Source organism: Lemur catta, chromosome 7, assembly GCF_020740605.2.
Source record: "Lemur catta isolate mLemCat1 chromosome 7, mLemCat1.pri, whole genome shotgun sequence".
Classification (NCBI taxonomy): domain Eukaryota; kingdom Metazoa; phylum Chordata; class Mammalia; order Primates; family Lemuridae; genus Lemur; species Lemur catta.
This window is the reverse complement of record NC_059134.1, coordinates 72,722,055-72,744,471: the sequence shown is the minus strand read 5'-3', so window position 1 is coordinate 72,744,471 and position 22,417 is coordinate 72,722,055. Positions and strand designations below refer to the sequence as shown.

At 46.8% G+C, this 22,417-nt stretch overlaps 1 protein-coding gene across 1 annotated transcript; it reads right to left on the bottom strand.

Moving 5' to 3' along the window:
- Positions 1-1,344: 1,344 nt before the first annotated feature.
- TMEM86A (transmembrane protein 86A) lies at positions 1,345-5,825 on the bottom strand. The gene is made up of 3 exons (XM_045556552.1): positions 5,665-5,825; positions 3,272-3,536; positions 1,345-2,912 (listed from the first exon to the last, which is right to left on the bottom strand). The coding sequence occupies exons 1-3, from the start codon at positions 5,683-5,685 to the stop codon at positions 2,476-2,478; spliced, it is 723 nt and encodes a 240-aa protein (XP_045412508.1). The 5' UTR covers positions 5,686-5,825; the 3' UTR covers positions 1,345-2,475.
- Between the last annotated feature and the right edge of the window lie 16,592 nt (positions 5,826-22,417).

Genomic DNA, 22,417 nt, shown 5'->3' with positions numbered 1-22,417 from the left:
CTGTAGCTTCCCCTTGCCCCCAGGGAATGGGGGCAAGTCTTGCTGACTTCATCTTCCTCCCCACCCTGCTCCCTCCCATTTATTCCTACTAGGTAGGTCTGTATTCAGAGTTCTGGGGTTTGGAAGGATCAGGACCTCGCCTCTTAAGTGTCCAGGGTTCCTACTGTCAGAGCTAGAAGGGATTAGTCAACCAGCTCACTAAGTTTCAAATCTATGTTTTGCAGTGGAATCCTTCCTTTAAAAAAAAAAAAATCTGGCAGGGCGAGGTGGCTCACGCCTGTAATCCTAGCCCTCTGGGAGGCCGAGGTGGGTGGATCGCTCGAGGTCAGGAATTCGAGACCAGCCTGAGCGAGACCCCGTCTCTACTAAAAAATAGAAATAAATTATCTGGACAACTAAAAATATATATAGAAAAAATTAGCCGGGCATGGTGGTGCACGCCTGTAGTCTCAGCTACTCGGGAGGCTGAGGTGGTAGAATCGCTTAAGCCCAGGAGTTTGAGGTTGCTGTGAGCTAGGCTGATGCCACGGCACTCACTCTAGCCCGGGCAACAAAGTGAGACTCTGTCTCAAAAAAAAGAAAAAAATCTTAAGAAGCTACTGGACTTGAAACAAGGATAAGGGGTCCTTGAGCCTGTCTCCTCTCCTTATTCCTTTGCTACTTCCCACCAGAAATCTCTGCAAAAACCCTAATTTGAAAATCCTTGATTCATCCAACACATATAATGAGACTTGAGTCTCCTATATCACATCCCCACAAATGTGCGACACCTCTACAAAATGGCATATTCACCACCACCCGAGGCTTCCCTTTCTACTTCTGGGTTAGGGCATTGCCTGTTAAGATGCAAATGCCCCTGGAGTGAGATGGCAAATCATTCTGCCAGGGCTTTACATCTGAAGTATGAATCAGCCAATCTAATCCCATTCCTCCCAGCTGTTCAACCAAGCCCAGAGTACAAAGAGGAGATGCTTGGAGGGAATCTGGAACAGGCAGCAGGTCTGGGGCGGGGAGGGGTGGGGGTGGGCAGCAGTAGAAGACACTGGGTAACTAAAGGTCACCAAGGGTGCTGGGCATCTGTGCATAGGGAAGTGCATCAGGACAAATGTGGAGAGTGGCAAATACTATACTACCCATCCCCCATCCTCCTGAACCACATCCTCACCCACACATGTGACCAGGGAAGTGAGACCCACTCCAACCAGCACAGTGTCACCAGAGCCAGGGAGTCAGCCTGGCGCCAAGATGCACTGGCCAAGACTATGATCCAGGATGTGAGGACAGCCAGGGCCCTGGCACCATGCCCCCAACCCCTCTCCAGGACAGGCACATGCCACACAGACAAGCGGGGTAGCCAATGGCCCTTGATTTTTATTTTATTTTTTTTTACATGGGCAGTAGAGGATGGAGTTGTCCCATCCTTGCACGCCTTGCATTGAATGTGCCTTGGGTCTTATAAACCCAGAGTGTCATTGGAACCCCCTCCTCTTGCTCCTACTGCAGGAGGGGAAGGGAGGAAAGCATTGAGAGTGTGTGTGTTGCGGGGGAAGGGTCCCAGCTCTCTAAGCCAGGCTCAGCACCCCCTCAGCAGCTCCCTGAGGCCCTCTCCCTATGAGACCTTGACAGACAGCAGGACAGAGACATACGGCAGAGAAAGACATAAGCAGGCTGAGAGACAGACTATACACACACAAACACACAAGAGACACACAGACAGACACAGGCTTGCCCCTTCCTTTGGCATGGTTCACCCTAGCCCTGGGGACAGGGGCTGAGGATGGTGGTATGGGGCCTGAGTTTTGGGCTGGCCTACGAGAGAGATGGGGCCAACTGGAATCCTTTGTACCCCAAGCTCCAGACCAAAGAAGCTCCCACTCCTGCCTCACCTGGAGAGACACCCCTTCACCTTCCCACCCACCACTTAGAGATTGAGATTGTTCAAGTAACAAGGATAGAAGAGGGAAAGGGAGACTCTACTCTCATCCAATTTTCCCAACTGGAGGCCTGTGAAAGGGCCTAGGGCTGGGCCTTCTCAGTACAGATTTCTCCCCTCTTTCCTTCAAATTCTAGATCAGAAAAGGTGAGGGTGGGTGAGCCCACCATTGCCATTGGTACTAGGCATCTGACTAGAGAGAGAGTCAGATTCTTCCACCTACTAGGGAAAGTGGGGTCAAGAAGCTGAGCACCATCACCCTCCAGGGGGGCTTTGACAGTCCTGATTGGGTAGAGGTGGGGAGATGTCTACTTCTGGCTCCAGCGAGGGGTTAGGCTGGCTCTTTTAGCTGTCAGCATCGTCCTGGACTGCTAGCTTTGCTAGGGAGATCCTTTTCCTTCTTACCCCCTCAAACTTGTGAATTCCCCACATAGTACCTGCTGCCCCAGGCTGGCACTGCAGCCATCCTGATCCAGCTCCTGCAGGTTCCCAGGGTCTGGACCCCAGCCCCAGGAGGAGAGAGGTGACCAGACCCTGGCACCTCAGTTGGCCTTGCTCAGTCTATAGTCCTCCACAGGATCCCGGCTCTCGACAGCTGACAGGGCGATGAGCATCTGGGCGGCGTAGTAGGTGGACATGATGAGTGCCCGTGAGTAGGGCACAGGAAAGCAGAACTTGTTGAGAGCGATGGTCAGGTCTGAGATGATAAAGAACACTGCGCCACCGCCAGCCGCCAGCTCAGTCCAGCGCCAGGCTGCCCCGACCAGCTGCAGCCCTGCCATAGCTCGCCAGCCCATGAAGCCGATAAGGGCCACGTAGACCCCCACCAGGTAGGTGAAGGCACCTGAGAGGCACGGGTAGAGGAGGGCATAGCACAGGCCCGATAGCACTGCCATCACCAGACCTGTCCGAAGAGCCAATGGTCGCATGCCAAAGGCTGAGGCGTAGAGCATGTGGGCCACACCAAACATCAGCAGACCTGGGGGAAGAAGGGATGAAGGATGCTGAAGGCAGGCTTGGTGAGGAATGAGTGATGGGGTGGAGTGGAGTGGAGTGTTTGGGATAATCCAGCAGCTTTGCTTTGGGAGTAACAGGGGTGGAAGTTCCACAAAAGTAATGGCCATCACCCCCATGCCCCCGAAGAACTCTAGAACTGATCACCAGATCACCTGCAAGGTCATCCTCCAACAGAGGGCCTCGCAGTTCTTGGCCACAGAAACGCTCGGATTCCCCATATTCTGGTTCAAAAGCTCCATCTTCCAAATCCTTGCCCCCTCTCAGGGACCCTCTAGCCCCCAGACCCAGGACCCCTCCCAGGTAGCTACTGTGACCACTGACCGTGTGCAAAGAATCCTTGGTCCTGCCAGATGAGGAAGGCATCACCTAGAGCAGAGAAGACAAGCCCCACAAAGATGCGAGTGGCACTGGGGTGGGCCAGCAGGAATCCTAGGCCATGGGCCAGAAGGAAGAGCAAGAGGCAGAAGATAGGCAGGCACTTGATGAGGGCACTGACCCACGACGGGCTGGACGAGGGCAGCCAGAGCACAAAATACACGCAGGTGGCCTTGAAGAAGGGCACCAATTTGGGTCCTTCACTCTTCACCTGGAGGACAGAGGACAAGGACAGCACTCAGAGCTTGGGAGCTCAGGAGCCCATAGGAGTTTCCAGAACCAGCACCCTCAACCTAGGCATCCACCCAGAGACAGGTCCACCCCACCCACCCCCACAACACCCACCTCACTGCCACCTCTGAGCAGGGAGGATTGGCACAGAGAAACCCAGCCTGGCCTGCCCAACCAGCTGGCAGGATGTGAGCAAACCTATCACCACTCTGAGGCTCAATCTATTAGGAGGGGAGGCTTCCACTGTTTTTTCTACCTGTGTCCACTCTTGGTGCTGGGGATGGGCTGGAATGGTCACTCACTGGGCAGCAAACCTTGGGATAATGTCCCCTTCTGCAGCCCAAGGCTTCTCCCTTCCTGCCCCCTTCCTCTCCCTCCCCCCGGCCCCTTTAGCCCCTCTCTCTGCCAGCATCAGCCCCCAGCTGTCTGGAACGGAGTGAAGTCAGCAGGAAACCACAGAAATGCCCTGGCTGGCAAACTCGTGATCCCCAGGGGTGGGGCCAGGGCACAGGCTTAGGGCCCTGGCAACACCAGGTGAGTGCCAGGAATGTGGGAGAGTAGGCACTGCCAACCACCTCAGCCCCTCAGGCCCTCTCCTCCTTGACCAGCCTGCTCCTCAGCCTCCACCTGCCCCAGCCTAAAGGTGGCATCAAGGGCAAGAAGAGCCAGGGATGCTGACTAGAGAAATGGACCCATAAGTTGGGAGCAATAAAGCTGTCCCTGAGACACCAGAGAGCTCAGGGACTGGGGGGAGGGAGTGTGCGTGTCAGTCAGTCTCATTTTCCAGAGAACAAGAGCAACTCAAGGTACACTAGAAAGAGGCAGGAAGGGGGCAGGGGTTCTCTTCCTAGTTTCTGATCTGGAGCCAGCCACAGACTGGGAGGAGATGGAGAACTGAGTGGGGGAAGTTAGAGCAGCTGACTTGGTCTCAGCCGGATTAGGGGGAGGGCAGCTAAAGAAAGGTTGTACCCAAGGCCACTGCAGGCAGAGTCCAAGCTGGGGGAGGGGGCTGCTGCAGATGTTCTGAATATGTGATCCCTGAAGCTCCTTTCCTTGGGCTGCTAATACAGGGTCCCTGAGGGTGATATGGAGCAGTGGGGGTTCCCTGTTAACACACTCTGCTCAAAGTGGTTGTGTCTCTGGCTTGGTGAGCTGTCCAGCACAGGGCTCTGAGGACACGCTGGGACTCCCAGACCACCAGACACCTAAGGACTGATCAGACTCTGATGAGAGGGGTTGGGAAGAGGCGGATGGGTGGGTCCAGGATCCAAGTCTGCCCTTGTTCTGCCAGAGGTGAGAGCAGGGAAAAGAGATGACTTCCCCTTTCCATGGAAATTCCCCCATCAAGGCTGGTCAGGGTAGGGGCATGGTCAGAGGAAGAGGCTGGAGGGGATGCCAACCCCACAATCCCCATCATCCACCTGCCAGCCCTTGGGAGCATCAACATCAGCTCCATCCCCTCCGTCAGCCCCGTATTTTCTGGAAGGAGAAACCGGCAGTAGCCGGGGAGACCTTAACAGTCATAGAGAACCCAGCACTAGAAAAGGAAGCGTGGGTAGACGAGATAAAAGGTTTGAGTTATGAAGTCTGAAAAGGAGGAGGTGTCAATAGAAAATGACCCCTCTTCCCCTAGCGCATTAGCAGCGCTGCTTTAGACTCAGGGGAGTCCCCCGAATTGTTTATGAGAAAGGAGAGGAAACAAACTTGGGACAGGATTCCCAGGGGATCCCTGTCACCCTCCTGTCCCCCCCTCCTCTCCCACGCCTCCCTGTGTTCTGCCTACGCAGAACCCGTCGGCAGGCTGCTGTCCCCTCCCTTCCCGGGCCGGGACCCTGCGGACCCGCGCCGGATAACCAGATCAACAAAGTCACGCTTCCGAGTCACGTGGCCAGTGTTTTCCTCCCTCCCGCCGACGGGCTGGGGGCGCGCGGAGGAGGAGCGCGCAGGTCCGGGGAGCAAGGGGCCGTGACAGCGCCCGCCTCCCACCGGGGACGCCGGCCGTCTCGGACCCCTCCTGGGCCCCCGGCAGCTTGGCCTGCCAGAGCCCAGTCGCCAGGCCGGGGGGCTCCAGCCGCGCCGGACACTGGTTTGCTCGCTCGCTCACTCACCACAGTGACCGGGGACACCATGGCGGCGGCGGCGGCGGCGGCCGGCACCCCGGCCCGGGCTGCAGCGGCCAGGACGCGCCCGCGGGCCAGGTGAGAAACGACGACGTTACAAAGCCTCAGGGTGACGGACAATACCTCCCGAGCGCCCAGCTCCAGGGGTTCTGTCTATGAACCCCACGACGTCACCGCAGCCTCGGCCAATGAGCGGGCCGGAGCCTGGCGGGGAGGGGCCCGGCTGGCGTCGCCGGCCAGTCCCCCAGGCTCCTGCTCAGAGAAACGAGGCTTCTCCCAGGGGTGGAGGCGGCCCCGAGGCCCCGCCCCTCCGGGAGGCCGCGCCAAAGCATCCTGGAACGTGACCATGACCCCAGTGCCTGAGTGGGGACCGAGCTTGGCTGAGAGACAAACATTTTCCTGTCCTGGACGCGCAGTTACACACATTTTCTCATAAAACCAGAAGCAAAAGGCAAAGACAAACTCCCTTCAGCCTTTACACATGTAGTCCACGCGGACACAATTGCAATTAGACCCACAACCTTCACTGTATACAGACGCATATCCAAATGGACACACAGTGGTCAACAGACACATACATAGGTACACAGCAGCCATAGACCCATAGTCGTAACATATTCACGAACACATACAGAATCACAATTGCCCTTAGGCACTAAACAAGCACACATGTTACAGCAAAGCTGACCGAGAACAAACCGAATGGCACCAAAAGGGTGGAGAGAACCAGGTTTATTTACACCGGTGGGCTCAGAGGGGGCTTGCCACCAAATTCTGAGCCCCGAACAGACAGTGTAGCAGTCTTTAATGCATTTCGTTTTAGGGAGGGTGTAGGGCACAGTTGCAATGTGGTTATCTTGAGTGGGGCAGGGTCTCGAGCGACCCCAGTTCCTGGTATAGAGTTTCTATAGAATTTCTTCCTGCCTTATCTTACCATGGCAGAAGTTGCTGCAAGCAGTTTACAGAAGCAAGAGCAGCAGCAGTTACATAGGGGGTTGTTCATGGGGAGGAGTTTTGCTTAGTGGAATTTTCCTTTTCTCTATCATCACACAAGCACAAAACCAACAACCACAACTTGACACACATCTTTCAACATAAGAACAGAGACACGTATACAGGCAAGCAGCAGCCAATATAGGAGGGTTGTCCGGAAAGTATCCAGTCATTGTTAATATATCAAGAACAGTTACATGGCTAGATACTTTCCAGATAGCCCTTGTATGTATGTTAACCCTAACATATAAGCAAATACAGACACTCAGTTGTCCTTAGGCACATACCTCTCACAACTCAGAGACAACACGTACACTAGGATATGCCAGGAATGACAGGCAGACCTCAACATACTTACGAACTTGAAGGAGTGTGAACTAACTTCAACAAAAATACATTGTGAATTTAATGGTGATTTTACACAGGTACACAGCACATTTGGAGATGCACATGTTCTGAATCATGGCAATTACATGGGTGGACTGCTATGTGGTCAATTGGACTGGAATCTAGACCTAGCTTTGCCACCTCCATGCTGTGAGATTGGGTGGATCACTTCCCCTCTCTGGCCTTGATTTCCTCACCAATAAATTGGGTGGGTGATCTCTAAGCTTCTGCCCAATCCTGACATGTGTAGGATAAGGAAGCCAAAGGGCTGCTGGTTTTAGGAAATTTAAGTCCGGGCTTCCTGGAGATGGAGATTTCAGAGGATGGGTGAGTGGTCTGTGATGTGCTATAGAAGGACAGTAGCTGTGTGTCATGCTCTGGGAATTAGGTAGAAAAAGGTGACTGGAGTTTCAATCATCCTGGAATGGTGACACAGGCGCTAGTGCTGGACCCCAGCCTTGTGATGGCTGAGGAGAGACCTATAGGCTGAAGTCTTCTGTGAGCCCCTCCCACAATGGGCCTCTTCCTTTTTCTTCTGGGCCCTACCCAGTTTTCCCTAAAGCCTGTGCTGTTGATCTGACACCCATTTAAAGGAAAGATAGTCCTTTTCTAGGGACAGAATTGACAACCAGAGATTCAGAACCAGGTGCAATAAGGATGAGAGTCAAGTCTTGGGAGGGGGATTACCCAGAGTCTTACCCCCACCCCTTCCAGCCCCCTGCTGCATGGAATCCTACGGGTCAATGAACTCTGCCTGATCTATTTTCATTCCAGTCGAGGGCTGTGGGGAGATTCACCTTACCAGAATGGGGAACTAGAATCGCTGCCTCTATGGCTTTGTCATACATACACACACACACCCCTACAAAGTATGCTGACTAGAAAGAACACTGCAGTGAGGAGTTAGAAATACTGTACTCAGTATGAGTCCTTCCTTCCCTGTGACTTACTACTGTAGTTATATAATTGAGCACATCACTCCATCTTTGGAGTCTCAGTTTCCTCATCAATAAAATGGAGGAATAGGGCCAGAAGACAGGGGCAACCATTCCAGTTTTCCAGGCAAACCCTCCAACATCACCTAAGGGAAAGTTCTCAACTAGAGAGTGGCCAAGTAAGGGCATTTTTTCATTTCTCTGGACCTTAATTTGTCTGGCTATAAAAATGAGAAGGTGTGCGCTGAGACAGCAGGGTTTAAAAAGAGAAAAAAATAATAAAATAAAATAAAAATGAGAAGGTGGACTATTTCAGCGGTTCTCAACAAGTGGTACCTATCAAAATTATTTGGGAAGCTTTTTAAAAGCACAGATGCCCTTGTCCCACCCCAGACTACTAATTCAGTGGCACAGATTTTTAATAACCTAAATACCTAAATATACAAAAACACAGAAATACCTAATAAGATCTAGAATTGTCATCCACAGGGCTCATATCAGTGCTTGATTACTCAATAGTCAAATTAATCATATACATAGGTTGCCCACAAAGCAGAGGCATCTCCTGTCTATGTTGGCTATTCTCCATCTGCCCTCCCACCTCCTGGATCCATCCTTGGCCCTTCTCCACCCTGCCTTGGGAGCCTGAGCTCTGTGGACTGTATCACCAAAGTTCACCAGGGCCCTGGCTTCTGGTTGAGCTCAGTTAATGGGTCAGAGGGTAGATGAGGCCTGCTGGACTAGGCTGAGATCCTAGCAGGGGCTGTGCTCTTTCATGGCTAGAGCTCCAGGCTCCCTCCCTGCACCTTGAGGCCTGGAGTGGCAACAGCTTCCCACTATTACTAGTCTTTAGGTATCTCTTCACCCAGTAGCTGGTTTCTTTAACCCTGCCCACATCTCTGCAAGTAATCATTAACACATTAACAGCCATAACAGTTGTGTTTAACTCACTGTAGTTTTGACCCCAGGGCCACATGAAGCATATATAAAATCTTACCTGTTGATGTTCTTATTGTTTCAATTAATATTGAAAATTTAATTCTAAAAACGTGGATTAAATGAATAGAAGTCGATAAATTCCATTTTTCTATTTATGTTTACCTTTAAATTACACTCAAAGTTTTTATTCTATTTTCATAATAAAACATTGTGGCCCCAAGGAAAAGTTTCTGAATTTTTGTGTGGCAATCAATGTGTTAAATTCTCTTCAGTTAAATTCTTGAGTGTGCCAGAACCCTAACCAATACGGGCACCAACAAAACAGAGACACTACCTACTTCCCCCCAAAGAAAGAGCTTATCCTAACTTCGTTCATATAAGTAAGATTTTTTTTTTGTTTCAAAAATAAATTTTTATTTACTATTCAGTGTTCTTATTTTGAATTGTATATTGCAGGAGCCAGAGAATGGGACAGGGCTGCCTGAAAAATGGCATTTCTTCCTTTCTGTAGGAAATGGGAGGAATCAGCATTCCTTCCTTTCCAACCTATTAGCATGGTCTTCTTCACACAGCTTTGTAATTTTCTCTGCGCTTGTTTGTCTCCTCTATAAGAATGTGAGCCCATTCACTCATTCATTCTTCTAACAAGTGTCTACGTGCACCTAATATGTGCTAGCCACTGTGATAGGTGCTGGGGCTTACAATATTGAGTAAATATAGTCTCTGTCTTTATGGAGCTCACAGTTCACTTCAGGCAGGCAATTAAACAGTTGCACAATGTGGCAGCTGAAATAATTGAGGTATGAGGTGTGTCTCAGGTGAATTCCAAATGACATTGGAATGATCTAGAGCAGTTGAGTAAGCTGGGGCTAAATCTAGACGGATGAGTTGGTCTTCACTGAGCAGATATCAATGGATAGACATTCTAGGCAGAAGGAATTGTGTGTGTACATAAAAGCACAAGAGACACACGGAATTCAGGGAAATACCTGTAGCAATGGGGTGAGCTGGAGAGGGGAAAGGTGAAACTGGAGAATTAGGTGTGAGCCAGGTTGGGAAAGTGCTGCTCCATAGATTAATATTGCTCTGTAGAATTGTTCCCCTATAGAGACAGAAATGATTTCAGGAGTTTTGCAGGGTTTTGCCCTAAAGGAATATGCGCACATGTTAGTTCACATATCAAAAGCTATCTCGCCCCAGGAGGGCATCTCACGGTCAGTCAGCTGCTTTCCAAGGTGACACTGTCTCAAACCTGTAGGCTTTCACCTGTTTTGTCCGAGAAAGCTTGGCATCCATGGAGCCACAGGGTGAGAACTGACCCAAGAGTGTCCGCCCGACAGACACCCGTGGCTAAAAGCAATTAGCCTAGGGGGCAGTTCCTGCTTCACTCCTGACTACCTGCCTCAATCCACAAAAACTAGATAAAGAAATATAGAGCCAGTATATTTCTGTTTAACCTTTCTGCTAAAGTAATAGCTTTATCTTAAAACTTAGAGGTTTGTCTTAGAAAGATTTTGTAACTGTTTGCTCATGTAGATAGAGTTAATTAAGGGATCTCTAGAAGCTTTTGGGGAGACTTTTAACCTAAAGCGAACTACCTGTTATTATGTAAATCTGTTGCCCCTGGCAACCGATCACTGTACCAATAAATACTGATGTAAAACTTCATTAGAAGCCTCACAGCTCATGGGAATGCTGGAGGTCTCCCGATCCCCTAACTTTTATAAAATCTATACTTTATAAAACCGTACTTTCATCTCTGTGTATTCTTTTATTTTTCTACTCTATTATTTTCTATTTTATGTTATTTCCTTATCTCTTGTGATGACCCCTGCCAAAGGGACCCAATTTTTGCTGGGAGCATAGCTAACTCCCCACAGGAAAGGTCTTGAATGTTCTACTAAGGCATTCGGACTTGACCTAGTAGATGACAATAAGCCAATTGTCTTCTATTTCTTAGCCTCTCTGATTATTCCCTGCTCTCACACACCAGAGACACAGGCAATGCTTAGAAATGGTGACCTACCATCATTCTGGGCTTCCTTGCTGCCTCCTGTAAGGTTTCTTTTCACCCAGTGGCCTCCTCCATCTCTGAGCCCTGTCATTTTGCCACAAGATACATTTTCGTCATTTAGTTGGCCCTACTTGAAATTGTAATCTAGCTCTAAACTAGCTACCTTATCCCTGACCTGCTGCTAGGTCTCAGCTGATTTCTCTCTCTCTGTTCCAGATCCCCAGAGCACTTCTAACCAACACAGATAGAGAGTCCCCACCCCTACCTTGCTCCATTATCACCCCACCTGTAGATCTGGGGAGGAAATCAGAAATATTGAGGGTGTGACAAGACCAGATATTCTGATAGCAATGTGGGGAGTGAGCCAACAAATTGTTAGAAGTGAGCTGAAGGTGTTTCAGCCAAGTGGAGGTGTTTGGGACAAGCTAGGTACAAATCTACAGCTCATGCCCAGATGTGAAGATGTGGAAATCATAGCCATGTCGAAAGATATGGGGATGTGATTAACCAAGGAGGAATCTGGATGGAATAGAGAAGAAGCCCAGGCCAAGCACTGCATGGGGCAATGACATTTAAGGGAATGGAAGAAAAAGGAGAACAAGGAAGGAGACAAACACACAGATAAACAAATATGCTCTGGATGTATTTGGCACATCCAGACATACCCAGATCCAAGTACACTCACAGGGAAAGAGATAGGCATACCCAGAGGAGTCTACACTCACACAGGTGATCTGTTGTTTTTGTGGTTTGGTTCCCTCCTAGAACAGGTGGAGGGTGCTGGTTCTGCTTCCCCATTGTGGTGGGCCAGAAGTTTTGAAGACAGAGGGCCATAAGCCATCTCCATTACTGACTGCGTGCTCCATGGCCCAGGGTCTGTGTGAGGCTCCACACCCCCAACCCCAGCCCTGGGGTGTTCCTACAGGTCCCTCCTGCCTTTTCAGCTTCCAGCAATCAGTCTAGAAATACCAAATCTCAGAAGCACCCGTCTTCTGAAGGCCTCTGTCATGTTGGAGCCCACTTGGGTCAGAGAGGTGAGGCCTGGACTGGCCAGACCTGCAGGGCCTGCTCCTGGAGGTATTTAAGAAAAGGACAAAGATATCAACAGAACTCTTCCTCCAGACAATTAGGCCTAAATTTTGATGCTATCTTGAGATAATGTGTGGGGCAGTGTCACTAAGGATATTCTGGGCTCTTTGGTTAGCCTCTGGGCTTGGGGCCAGACAAAACTGGGTTTAAGGCTCTTCATCTACTATGTGGCCTTGGCAAATTGTTTAACCTCTCTGAGTTTCGGTTTCCTTTTCTATGAAATCCCAAAGCTGGCAGGGGTGGCGTGGAAGGAAATTTGTTAATGCATGTGCCACGTCCAGCACAGCTCCTCCCGCATAGATGCCTACTCTTCTCTCCTTTGCCTATTGACAGGGGCATCATCAGGCTTTGAGACTCAAGGTTTCTGTAACTGTAAACCTCCCAAACCAAGGGTCTCCTAATAGGGTTCAATTCATGGATGCCATAGGAGGGATCTCTTTTAGTGGGGTGTATGGGATTAGATGGCCTGTAACACCCAAGCTTCAGAGTTCCAGGCTCTGTGAAATCCAAGTGTTTGTTAAGGCCTGTGTTGTGATCATGCAAGTACAGCCTCTCACTGACTCCAGTCCCTTCCACCTCTGCCCCATCCAGACCCTAAACTCTCTGGAGTGTACTTTGGGTTGCTCCTTTCCCAGTGTTGGGAAGTTAGTAGGAGGAAGCAGTGACAAGAAAGGAGATATGTCTGGGGGTTGGGCAGGAGAATGGCCTTCAAGGCAAAAAAAATACCTAAAAGATCCCACCCGTCAGACCCCAGGACCCTGAATTAGTAATTCTCTCCTCAACATTAGCTCCTGAGGACTATTCTTGGGATAACAGGCCAGAGCAGACCTCCCTATCCCTTCCCCTCAGAGACCCCATGTTCCCAGAAAATCTCCCCTGCCCAGACCCTTCCTCTAGTTAACTTCACTCAGATACAATCATTCATTCATGTAACTGGTATTTATTAACCACTTACAACAAGCCAGGCCGTATCTAGGACACAGACATGAACAAAGACCTTCCCTCCTCACAGGGCTCACCTTCCAGCAGGAGAGACCACAGCCTTAGCTTCCCACCCTCACCCCACCTGTCTCTCCTCAGATCTCCCAAGACCAGGAATATGGGCAGGGACTGCGAGAGCTAGCTGGGCCTTTCAAGAGATTCCTCCCAATAGACCAGAAGTGGAAAACAGGGCAGTGAGGTTGAAGCACTCTGTGCAGGGGTCAGGAGATCTATTTGCGTTACTTCAGCCTTTCCTACTTCAGCTTGGCTTCCTGCCTCCCATCTGGAGAAGTGTGGGCTCTGGGAACATCTAATACTCGTGTATTGCAATAGGGTTTAAATGCAAACAAAAAAGCCGGAGCTGTGACCATAGTCTTCTCCCTGCCCCCAGCCCTGATGGCTTCCACCCTGGCCAGCCAGGCTGGGACGGCAGTGGGCAAGGTGGGGGTGCAGAGCAGCCCCCCTCCCCCTCTGCCCCCAGAACTGAAAATTGAACTCATTCTTTTTATTAATATACATACACGCACGCGCGCACACACATACCCCACCCCACACTCTGCAACAAGCATCTGAACCTCCGTTGTACGCAGAGGTATTATGAGTGATCTCCATTTGCCACGGAGAGAGCCAGCGAGGACACAGGCTCGCACTGAGGAAGAGGGACTACGTTGAAAGCAGTAAGAACCACATTTTGGGATTTCCAGAACCAGGCAAATTTTTAAAAACCTTTGACACCAAACCAGGGTTGCCTATTTTTTTATTTTACCAAGTAAGGACATTAAAAAAAGGAAACTGTCAACAGCCATCACCATCACTTCATAAAAGACACTTTAACCCTAAAAATGAAGAAAATAATCTCAAAATTGAGGTCAATCTTTTAAATAGACTTTAGCTTAGTGAAAAGAGTTGCATTACTTTTATTTTTCCCATTTCTCCTAGGTCTGGCAAAACCATCATCAGGGACCAGCAGCAGTTTGCCGGTGGGCATTTGGGGACAGGGAAAATGAGGTATGTGGCGGAAGGGCCTGGGCTGTGGCAGGTGTGGCAAGGTAGCCTGATGTCATGGGAACAGCTTTGGGGGTGAGTCGTTCCTGGTGTGAATCCCAGCACCAACAATTTTTCCTGGGCAAGTGAATGAATCCGAGGCCTCTATTTCCTTTGAAATGGGGAGATAAGTGGTTCCCTCAGAGAGTTTCTGTGGGAATTAAACGAGAAAAGTATATAAGGCACCTGATACTTAATAAGTATTTAGTAAATAGTGTTTTCCTTCCTTCGAGGAAACTTAAATTCAGAGTGGGCTTTTATCTGCCTGGAATGACTTGGACATAGTCTTTTCTGAAAATAAATGGGGCTTCTCAACATTCCCAAACTGTGGAGTGCATCAGAATCACATGGGAAGCTTGTTAAACATCCAGATGACCAAACTTCACCCAGGAGGTTCTGATTCAAAGGTTTTAAGGTGAGGCCCTGACACCTGTATTTTACCAAGCTCCCCAGATGATTCATATGCACACCAAAGTTTGAGAACTTCTGCACTACATAACCTCATTAAGCCATTCATCCAAGAAGCATGTGCTAGGTGCTGAGCAGAGGCAAAGAAGAAAACAATGTATCCTTTGAAATGCCACTGCCTAGCCCAGGTCCTGGCTCATGTGAGCACTTACTAAATAGTTATTAAATCATGGCCTTTAAGAAGGTGCATCTTATGGGGGAGACAGACATAGGAATCAATAAACCACTAAATAAAGTGGGCACCAAGGAAAGGGTAGCCAAAGGGAACTGCAGAGGGAGATGTCTGAGAAGGCTTCCTATGGAAGGGGGCATCTAACAGCTTAAAGGATAGGCAGGGTTTACCAGCCAGGGTAGTGCATGTATGCAAAGACGTAGAGATGCGACAAAGAATGACTAGGTGTGTCTGGAGCTTTGAGTATCAGGGAGAATGGTGGGCAATGAAGCAGGAAGAGGCGTGCATTTGAGGACTAGATTGTGGTTGGATCTGCTCTGTTAAAGAGTTTCAATTTTGGCATGAAGTCCATGGGGAGCCATGAAGATCTTCAGACAGTGGGTGACTAATCAGATTTTCACTGCAGAAAGCTCATTCTAGCAGCAACCACTGTGGAGAATGAGATGGCACAATCAATACCGAAGGCAAGGAGAACAATTAGGAAGCTTAGCAATAGTCCACAAGAAGGATGGAGGAGCTCTGAACTGGAGTGGTGGCAGCCGAGTGTGGAATGGAGGCATGAAGACCCATTCAGTTCCTTCTGGTATCAGCATTCTGTCATCCCAGTGTGGACCTTTTCAAAACTTAGGGGAAAAAATTTTTGCCTATGAGGCTAATATAAAGAACCTTCTTGATAGTGAAAATAACACATTCATTATCAAAATCTTAAAAAATATAGAAAAGCATAAATAATATAATAGAAATCACCTATAATGCTATAGACCAGAGATAATCACAATTGAATGTTTTGGTATATTTCCTTCCAATTGTTTTACATGCACATTTCAGCTTTTAAAGTGTAAATTTATCATTATTAGTTTAATCTTTGCATATTTTTGGATATATAAATTGTTTTCTTAATATAAATAATGCTGTAATGAACATCCTGTACATAAACTTTTGCCCCCATCTTTGATTATTTTCTTAGGACAAATTCTTTCTTAGAAGATGATTAAACTAAAGGGAATAATTATATTTATGATTCATAAATTGTTCTCCAAGTAAATTGCCAAATTACCCTCCAAAAAGAATTTCTGCTTGACAAATATGAAGAACATTAATAAATAACCATGCAAACTCTTTACTTAAGCATGATGTAAAGATCACATTTCTGTTTCAATTAATTTTCTACAAGCTCCATCTCCTGTAATAATAGCAAATATTTTCTAGTGTTTTTTATATTCCAGAAACTATCCTGGATACTCTACCTATATTTTCTCTTTTAATTCTCACAATACCTTTATGACTGCTATCATTTGAACATGTCCCCCAAAAGTATGTGTTGGACACTTAATCCCCAATGCAACTGTGTTAAGAGGTGAGAACTTTAGGAGGTGATTACGTCATGAGGGCTCTGCCCTCATGAATGGATTAATGCCATTATCACACGAACTGGTTAGTTATCAGGGTAGTGAATTCCTGATACTATGATGAGTTTGCTTCCACACACACGCACTTAACACACGTTTGCCCTTCTGCCTTCTGCCTTCCAGCATGGGATGATGCAGCAGGTTGGCCCTTGCCAGCAGGCAGTGCCATGTCCTTGGACTTCCTAGCTTCCAGAACCATGAGCCAAATAAATTTCCATTCATTATAAATTACCCACTCTGTGATATTCTCTTATAGTAGAATGAAATGGATGAAGACAATGACATAGGCACTATCATTACCTCCATTTTACAGATGAGGAAGTTGAGGCTCACAGGAGCAGGCTAACAGATTTGCCCGAGATTGCATATGAGGAAATAGAAAGTTATAAATCCCAAATAATTCTTCAGTCAGCTTTGGTCAGAAATTATATCTGAAGCCAGAAGCCACAAGCCTTAGTTCCCCCACTGAGGAATCTTAAAAAGAAGATTTTTGACATAGGTGCTTGCAGATGACAAAGTGTCAGCTAGCCGTTACATCTTGATCATATTATGAAAAGAACAGAGAAGATTTACATATCAGTTACAGTTAAATTTATGTGAAATCTACATTTCTTCTATATCCTGTCATTATAAAGTTGAGTTGCTGTTATGGACTGAATGTCTGTGTCCCCCCAGATTCATGTGCTGAAGCCCTAACCCCCAATGTATTAGGAGATTATGCCTTTGGGGGCTAATTAAGTTTAAATGAGGTCATGAGGGTGGATTCGCCATATTGGGATTAGTGACTTTAGAGGAAAAGAAAGAGGCCCACATGGTGGCTCACTCCTGTAATCCTAGCATTCTGGGAGGCCGAGGTGGGGGGATAGCTTGAGGTCAGGAGTTTGAGACCAGGCTGAGCAAGAGCGATACTCCTATCTCTACTAAAAATAGAAAAAATTAGCTGGGCATGGTGGTGGTGCCTGTAGTCCCAGCTACTCGGGAGGCTGAGGCAGGAGGATGGTTTGAGCCCAGGAGTTTGAGGTTGCAGTGAGCTAGGCTGACGCCATGACCTGGGCAACAGAGTGAGACTCTGTCTCAAAAAAAAAAAAAAAGGAAAGAAAGATACACCAAAGCTGCTTCTCTCTGCCATATGCGGACTCAATAAGAGGGCCACCATCTACAAGCCAGGAAGAGGGCAGTGACCAGATTCTGGCCATGCTGGCACCCTGATCTCAGACATTCAGCCTCCAAAACTCTGAGAAAATAAATATATGCTGTTTAAGTCACACAGTCTAAGACAGTTTCTAAGTTTGTTTACTGAGAATGACAAAGAATTACTTCCCTGTAATATGACACGTTGGCTTTAATGGTTTCAAGATTTATTAGCATCCTTGAGACCATAAATTTTTTTTTATAGAAAACTACTTTAGGGCTAGGCGTGGTGGTTCACGCCTGTAATCCTAGCACTTTGGGAGGCCAAGGCGGGAGGATCGCTCAAGGTCAGGAATTCAAGACCAGCCTGAGCAAGAGCGAGACCCCGTCTCTACTAAAAATAGAAAGAAATTATCTGGCCAACTAAAATATACATATAGAAAAAATTGGCCGGGCATGGTGGCACATGCCTATAGACCCAGCTACTCGGGAGGCTGAGGCAGAAGGATCGCTTGAGCCCAGGAGTTTGAGGTTGCTGTGACCTAGGCTGACGCCACGGCACTCACTCTAGCCAGGGCAACAGAGTGAGACTCTGTCTCAAAAAATAAAAATAAAAAAACAATAAAGCAATCTTGAACTATAGGAACCCTTCTGCCAGATTGTCTAATGTCAATTTGTTTTATGGCACTGCTTCTTCTACACCTTCTTCCTCATCGTCTGGCACTGGTTTGGAAGCACTCATCTCCACCAGGTCGTCTTCTGTTAATTCCTATGCAGTGTAATTAGCTGTTGAATTTCTCCAAGATCCATATTTTAAAACCCTTCACCTTCCTCCTTTTTTGCCATACTCACAGTATCTCTCATGATTTCCTTGATTGGCTCTGTCACAAATCCTATGAAGTTATGCGCAACATCTGGACACAGTTTTCTCTAGCAGAAATTTATTGTTTTGAGTTTGGTGGCTTTCACAGCTTCCTCTATAACAACAATGTCATCTTCAATGGTGTATTTCTTCCATACTTTCATGATGTTCTCTCTATTGGGGTTCTCTTCTGTAGTGTTGACAATCCTTTTCACAAAGTACTGTGTGTAATGGAGCATGAAAGGCCCTTATGACCCCCTCATCAAGAGGCTGAATTAGAGATGCTGTGTTTGGGGGCAAGGAGACCACTTCAACACCTTCAGTGTTTCAACTCATGGGGTTCTGAGTGGCTGGCGGCAATATCCAATATCAAAAGAACTTTAAAAGGCAGTCCCTTACTGGCAGGGTACTTCCTGACTTCAAGTACAAAGCATGGAAAGAACCAATCCAGAAAAGAGTTCTCATTGTCCAGGCCTTCTTGTACAACCAAAAGACTGACAGCTGGTATTTCTTTTCCATTCAAGGTTCAGTATTATCAGCTTTATAGATAATGGCAGTCCTGATCATAAACCCGACTGCATTTGCCCAAAGCATTTAGATTTAGCCTCTCCCTTCCTGCCTTCAATCCTGGTGCTCAATTCTCTTCCTTACTAATAAATGTCCTTTATGACTTTTTTTCCCCCAGAATAGGGCACTTTTGTCTGCATTAAAATATCCTCTCTTCTCAATGATTTTCGTAATACATCTGGGAACTTGTCTGCAACCTCTTGGTTGGCAGAATCTGCTTCTCCTGTTATCTTGTCAAACCACCTTTTGCTGGCATTAAACTCTCCAGCTTTAGATCCTTCACCTTCCTTTTGCTTTAAGTTGTCATATAATTACTTTACTTTTTCTCAGGTCATATTAGAGTCTATAGGTGTGCCCTTCTAATAGCAATCCTGCACCCACACAAAAGCTGCATTTCCAATACAAGAAAAAAAAGCATTTCACAAGAAGTGCAAGGTTTTGCAACTGTTGGCATAGCTGCAGTGACAGCTTCATGTATTTCCATTTTTTTTTTACAGTAGTCCTTACGCTGTATTCATTTATCTTGAATTGGCAGGCAACCATAGCTGCAGACGTCAATCTACAGTACGTATAACCAATTCAAGCTTTTCTCGTAATGTCATGACTTTTCTTTGCTTCTTGGGAGCACTTCCAGGATCACTAGTGACACTTCACATGGGTCTAATGGTGTTATTCTAGGTTCATGGTATTGCACTAAACATGATGAAAAATACATAAGAACTGTGACAGATCACTTTTTACTGCCATATGTAATTTACTGGAGAGATGAACTGCTCACTTAAAGACGATTAGCATCACACACCGTTTTAAGGAGATACTCACAACACTTGAGCTCACTGCAATAGCAACAGGAGGTGGTACGAAATTGTTATAGTAGTACAGTATGTACTACAGTTAATTTTATGCAATTATGATTTAAAATTGCATTTTTACCTTTGTTTACATTTCTCTCAACTTCAAATAGTGCGATGTATAGTCTGTGTTTGTGTAAGTTTTGATAAATTTTAACTTTTTATAAGAGATTTGTAGATTTTTATGGTAGTAAATTATAAAATAGACTAGTAACTGCATATATGCATTCATGACATACCTAACCTTTTGTAATTTTTTCGACATTGCTAGCCTATGCAGTTTGTCTGTATTTTCAAATTGTCACAAATCTAAAAAAAATTTCCAATTTATTTATGGAAAAAATATGTATGAGTGGACCCTCATGGTTCAAACTCATGTTATTCAAGGGTCAACTGTATTTTGTTATGGCAACCCAAGCCAATTAAGACACCCTCTTTATGCCATCAACTCATGACTCCATTATGCTCAACTCTCACTTTCTTTGTCATGTAGTAGTACCACCAGGTTACATGGTTACTCACCTTCCAGATGCCCTTGTATTTGCTTCACAAGGTATGTCCCACCTGGCCTCCAACCCACTATACCTCCAATAGATTTGAACATGCCCTTCTCTGGGACCCTTCATCCTCCATAAATCAAGATATGAAAGACAGGGAGAGACACTGATATTTAACAAAGCAGTTAAAAACATAGGCTCTGAGACCAGAATGTCAAAGCTCAAGTCACAATTCTACCCTCTGTCAACCCCCTGTGCCTCAGTTTCCTTATATGTAAAATATGGTCATTACATGAGTGAGTCTACCTATATAGCACTTGGAACAGTGTCTAGCACCTAACAAGCACTCAGTAATTGTTACCATTGCTAATACTCTGTCCCAGGCACAATGCTAAGTGCTTCATATGTAGTATCTTATGTAATCTTTGTATCAGCCTTGCAAAGTAGAGATTACCATCTCCATTCACATATAGGCAGCAATCCTGACCACTCTATCATTCCACTCTATTTTATTGTCTTTATAGTACCTACTACCATTCCCATGTGACATTATATATTAGCATTCCTGTTTATTGTCTCTCTCCTCACAACCCTTCACACCTGAAAGCTCTTAGAGATAAGGAATTAATACTTTGTCTTGTTCACCGTGGAATTCCAGTGCCTAGCAAGTTCTCAATAAATACTTTGAATACATGTAGCATTGAAAGAATGAAAATAAGGAGCTGAGGTACAGAGAGGTAAAGTTGTTAGGCCAAGGTCACACAAGAAGTAAGTGACAGAAGCAGGATTTGGCATCAGGTCTAGATGGTTCTAAAAATCAGTACTTCTCTACTGCTGCTTCTTAGAGCAGCACGGATGAGCATAGTTGGGAGGAACAAATTGGGGGTGGGGGACAAGTGTGGATAACATTCAGCTCCTTCAGCCAGAGCTTCCTCTCTCTCTTCCCACTGGTCAAGCGACACCACAGCTGGCAGAGTCAACATTGATATCCAAGGTGCTTTCAGGACTAACAACCCAGCTCCGCCGTGCACCTACGTCTTCATATGTCTCCACATCCCAGAGACAAATCTGTCAGATAAATCTCTAGTAGTTAAATCATTGATTAGTGGCTATATGCATTGCTTATTTTGATATTAATCCAAAGATGACCCACCAGTCTCCACTCACATGGTATTTTCCTACACTTTTCACAACACAGTATTATTAATCTTTGTCGATATTTTAATTTTTGCCAATCTGAGAGATGGAAAATAGCTCATTTTATTTTAGGTCTGTTTAACTATGAGTGGGACTAAGCATCTCTTCATGTTTATTAGCCACATATAAGCTGTGCTCTTTCTGTGAACTGCCTGTTCCTGTCCTGTGCTGATTCAATTTGCGATTCTGCACGAGGATCTCGAGCAGCCTCAAAGCCCTTTTCCCTGCTGCTCCTCTTTCCCCACCGCCAGCCCCTCCCCCTGCTCTGCTCAGTTCTCTACTGCCGCCTAGTGACAGGGGTTGGATTTACCACAGGCTCTCGCCGAAGCTCTAATTGTCTGCCCCTCCCAGGGGCTAAACTTCCTGCTGCAATCACGCCCTTGGTTCCTGGATAGGATTGCCAGGTTTAGCAAATAAAAATGCAGAGCCTCTTGTTAAATTCTTTTTTTTTTTTTTTTTGAGACAGAGTCTTGCTCTGTTGCCCGGGCTAGAGTCCCGTGACGTCAGCCTAGCTCACAGCAACCTCAAACTCCTGGGCTCAGGTGATCCTTCTGCCTCAGCCTCCCGAGTAGCTGGGACTACAGGCATGTGCCACCACGCCCGGCTAATTTTTTCTACATATTTCTAGCTGTCCATATCATTTCTTTCTATTTTTAGTAGAGATGGGGTCTCGCTCTTGCTCAGGCTGGTCTCGAACTCCTGACCTCGAGCGATCCTCCTGCCTCGGCCTCCCAGAGTGCTAGGATTACAGGCGTGAGCCACCGCACCTGGCCTTGTTAAATTTGAATGTCAGAAAACAACACAGAATGTACTAGTTGCAACATACTTGTACTAAAAATTGTTTATCTGAAATCCAAACTTAACTTGATGTCCTGTAATTTATCTGGCAACCCTATTCCAAGGCTTCCCACTAATTCCAGTCCCCACCTCCGCCCACCATGATTTACCACCTTTTATTCTCAGCAAGTTCCATTATACTACATTCCACCCCCATGGTTTCCAAAGTGGTGACTTTAGGTGGTGCATGAATCATTGTTACCAAGACCTTGGCTCTGGATTTGGATCCTAGGTTTGAATTCTAGCTCCAACCACTTACAAGGTGTAAAATCTCATGAAAGTAAGGCCCTCGCTGCTGCCTCTATTTCCTCATCAGGAAAGACAAAATAATCTAGTAATTCCATCACTGGGTTATTTCTAACATTAAA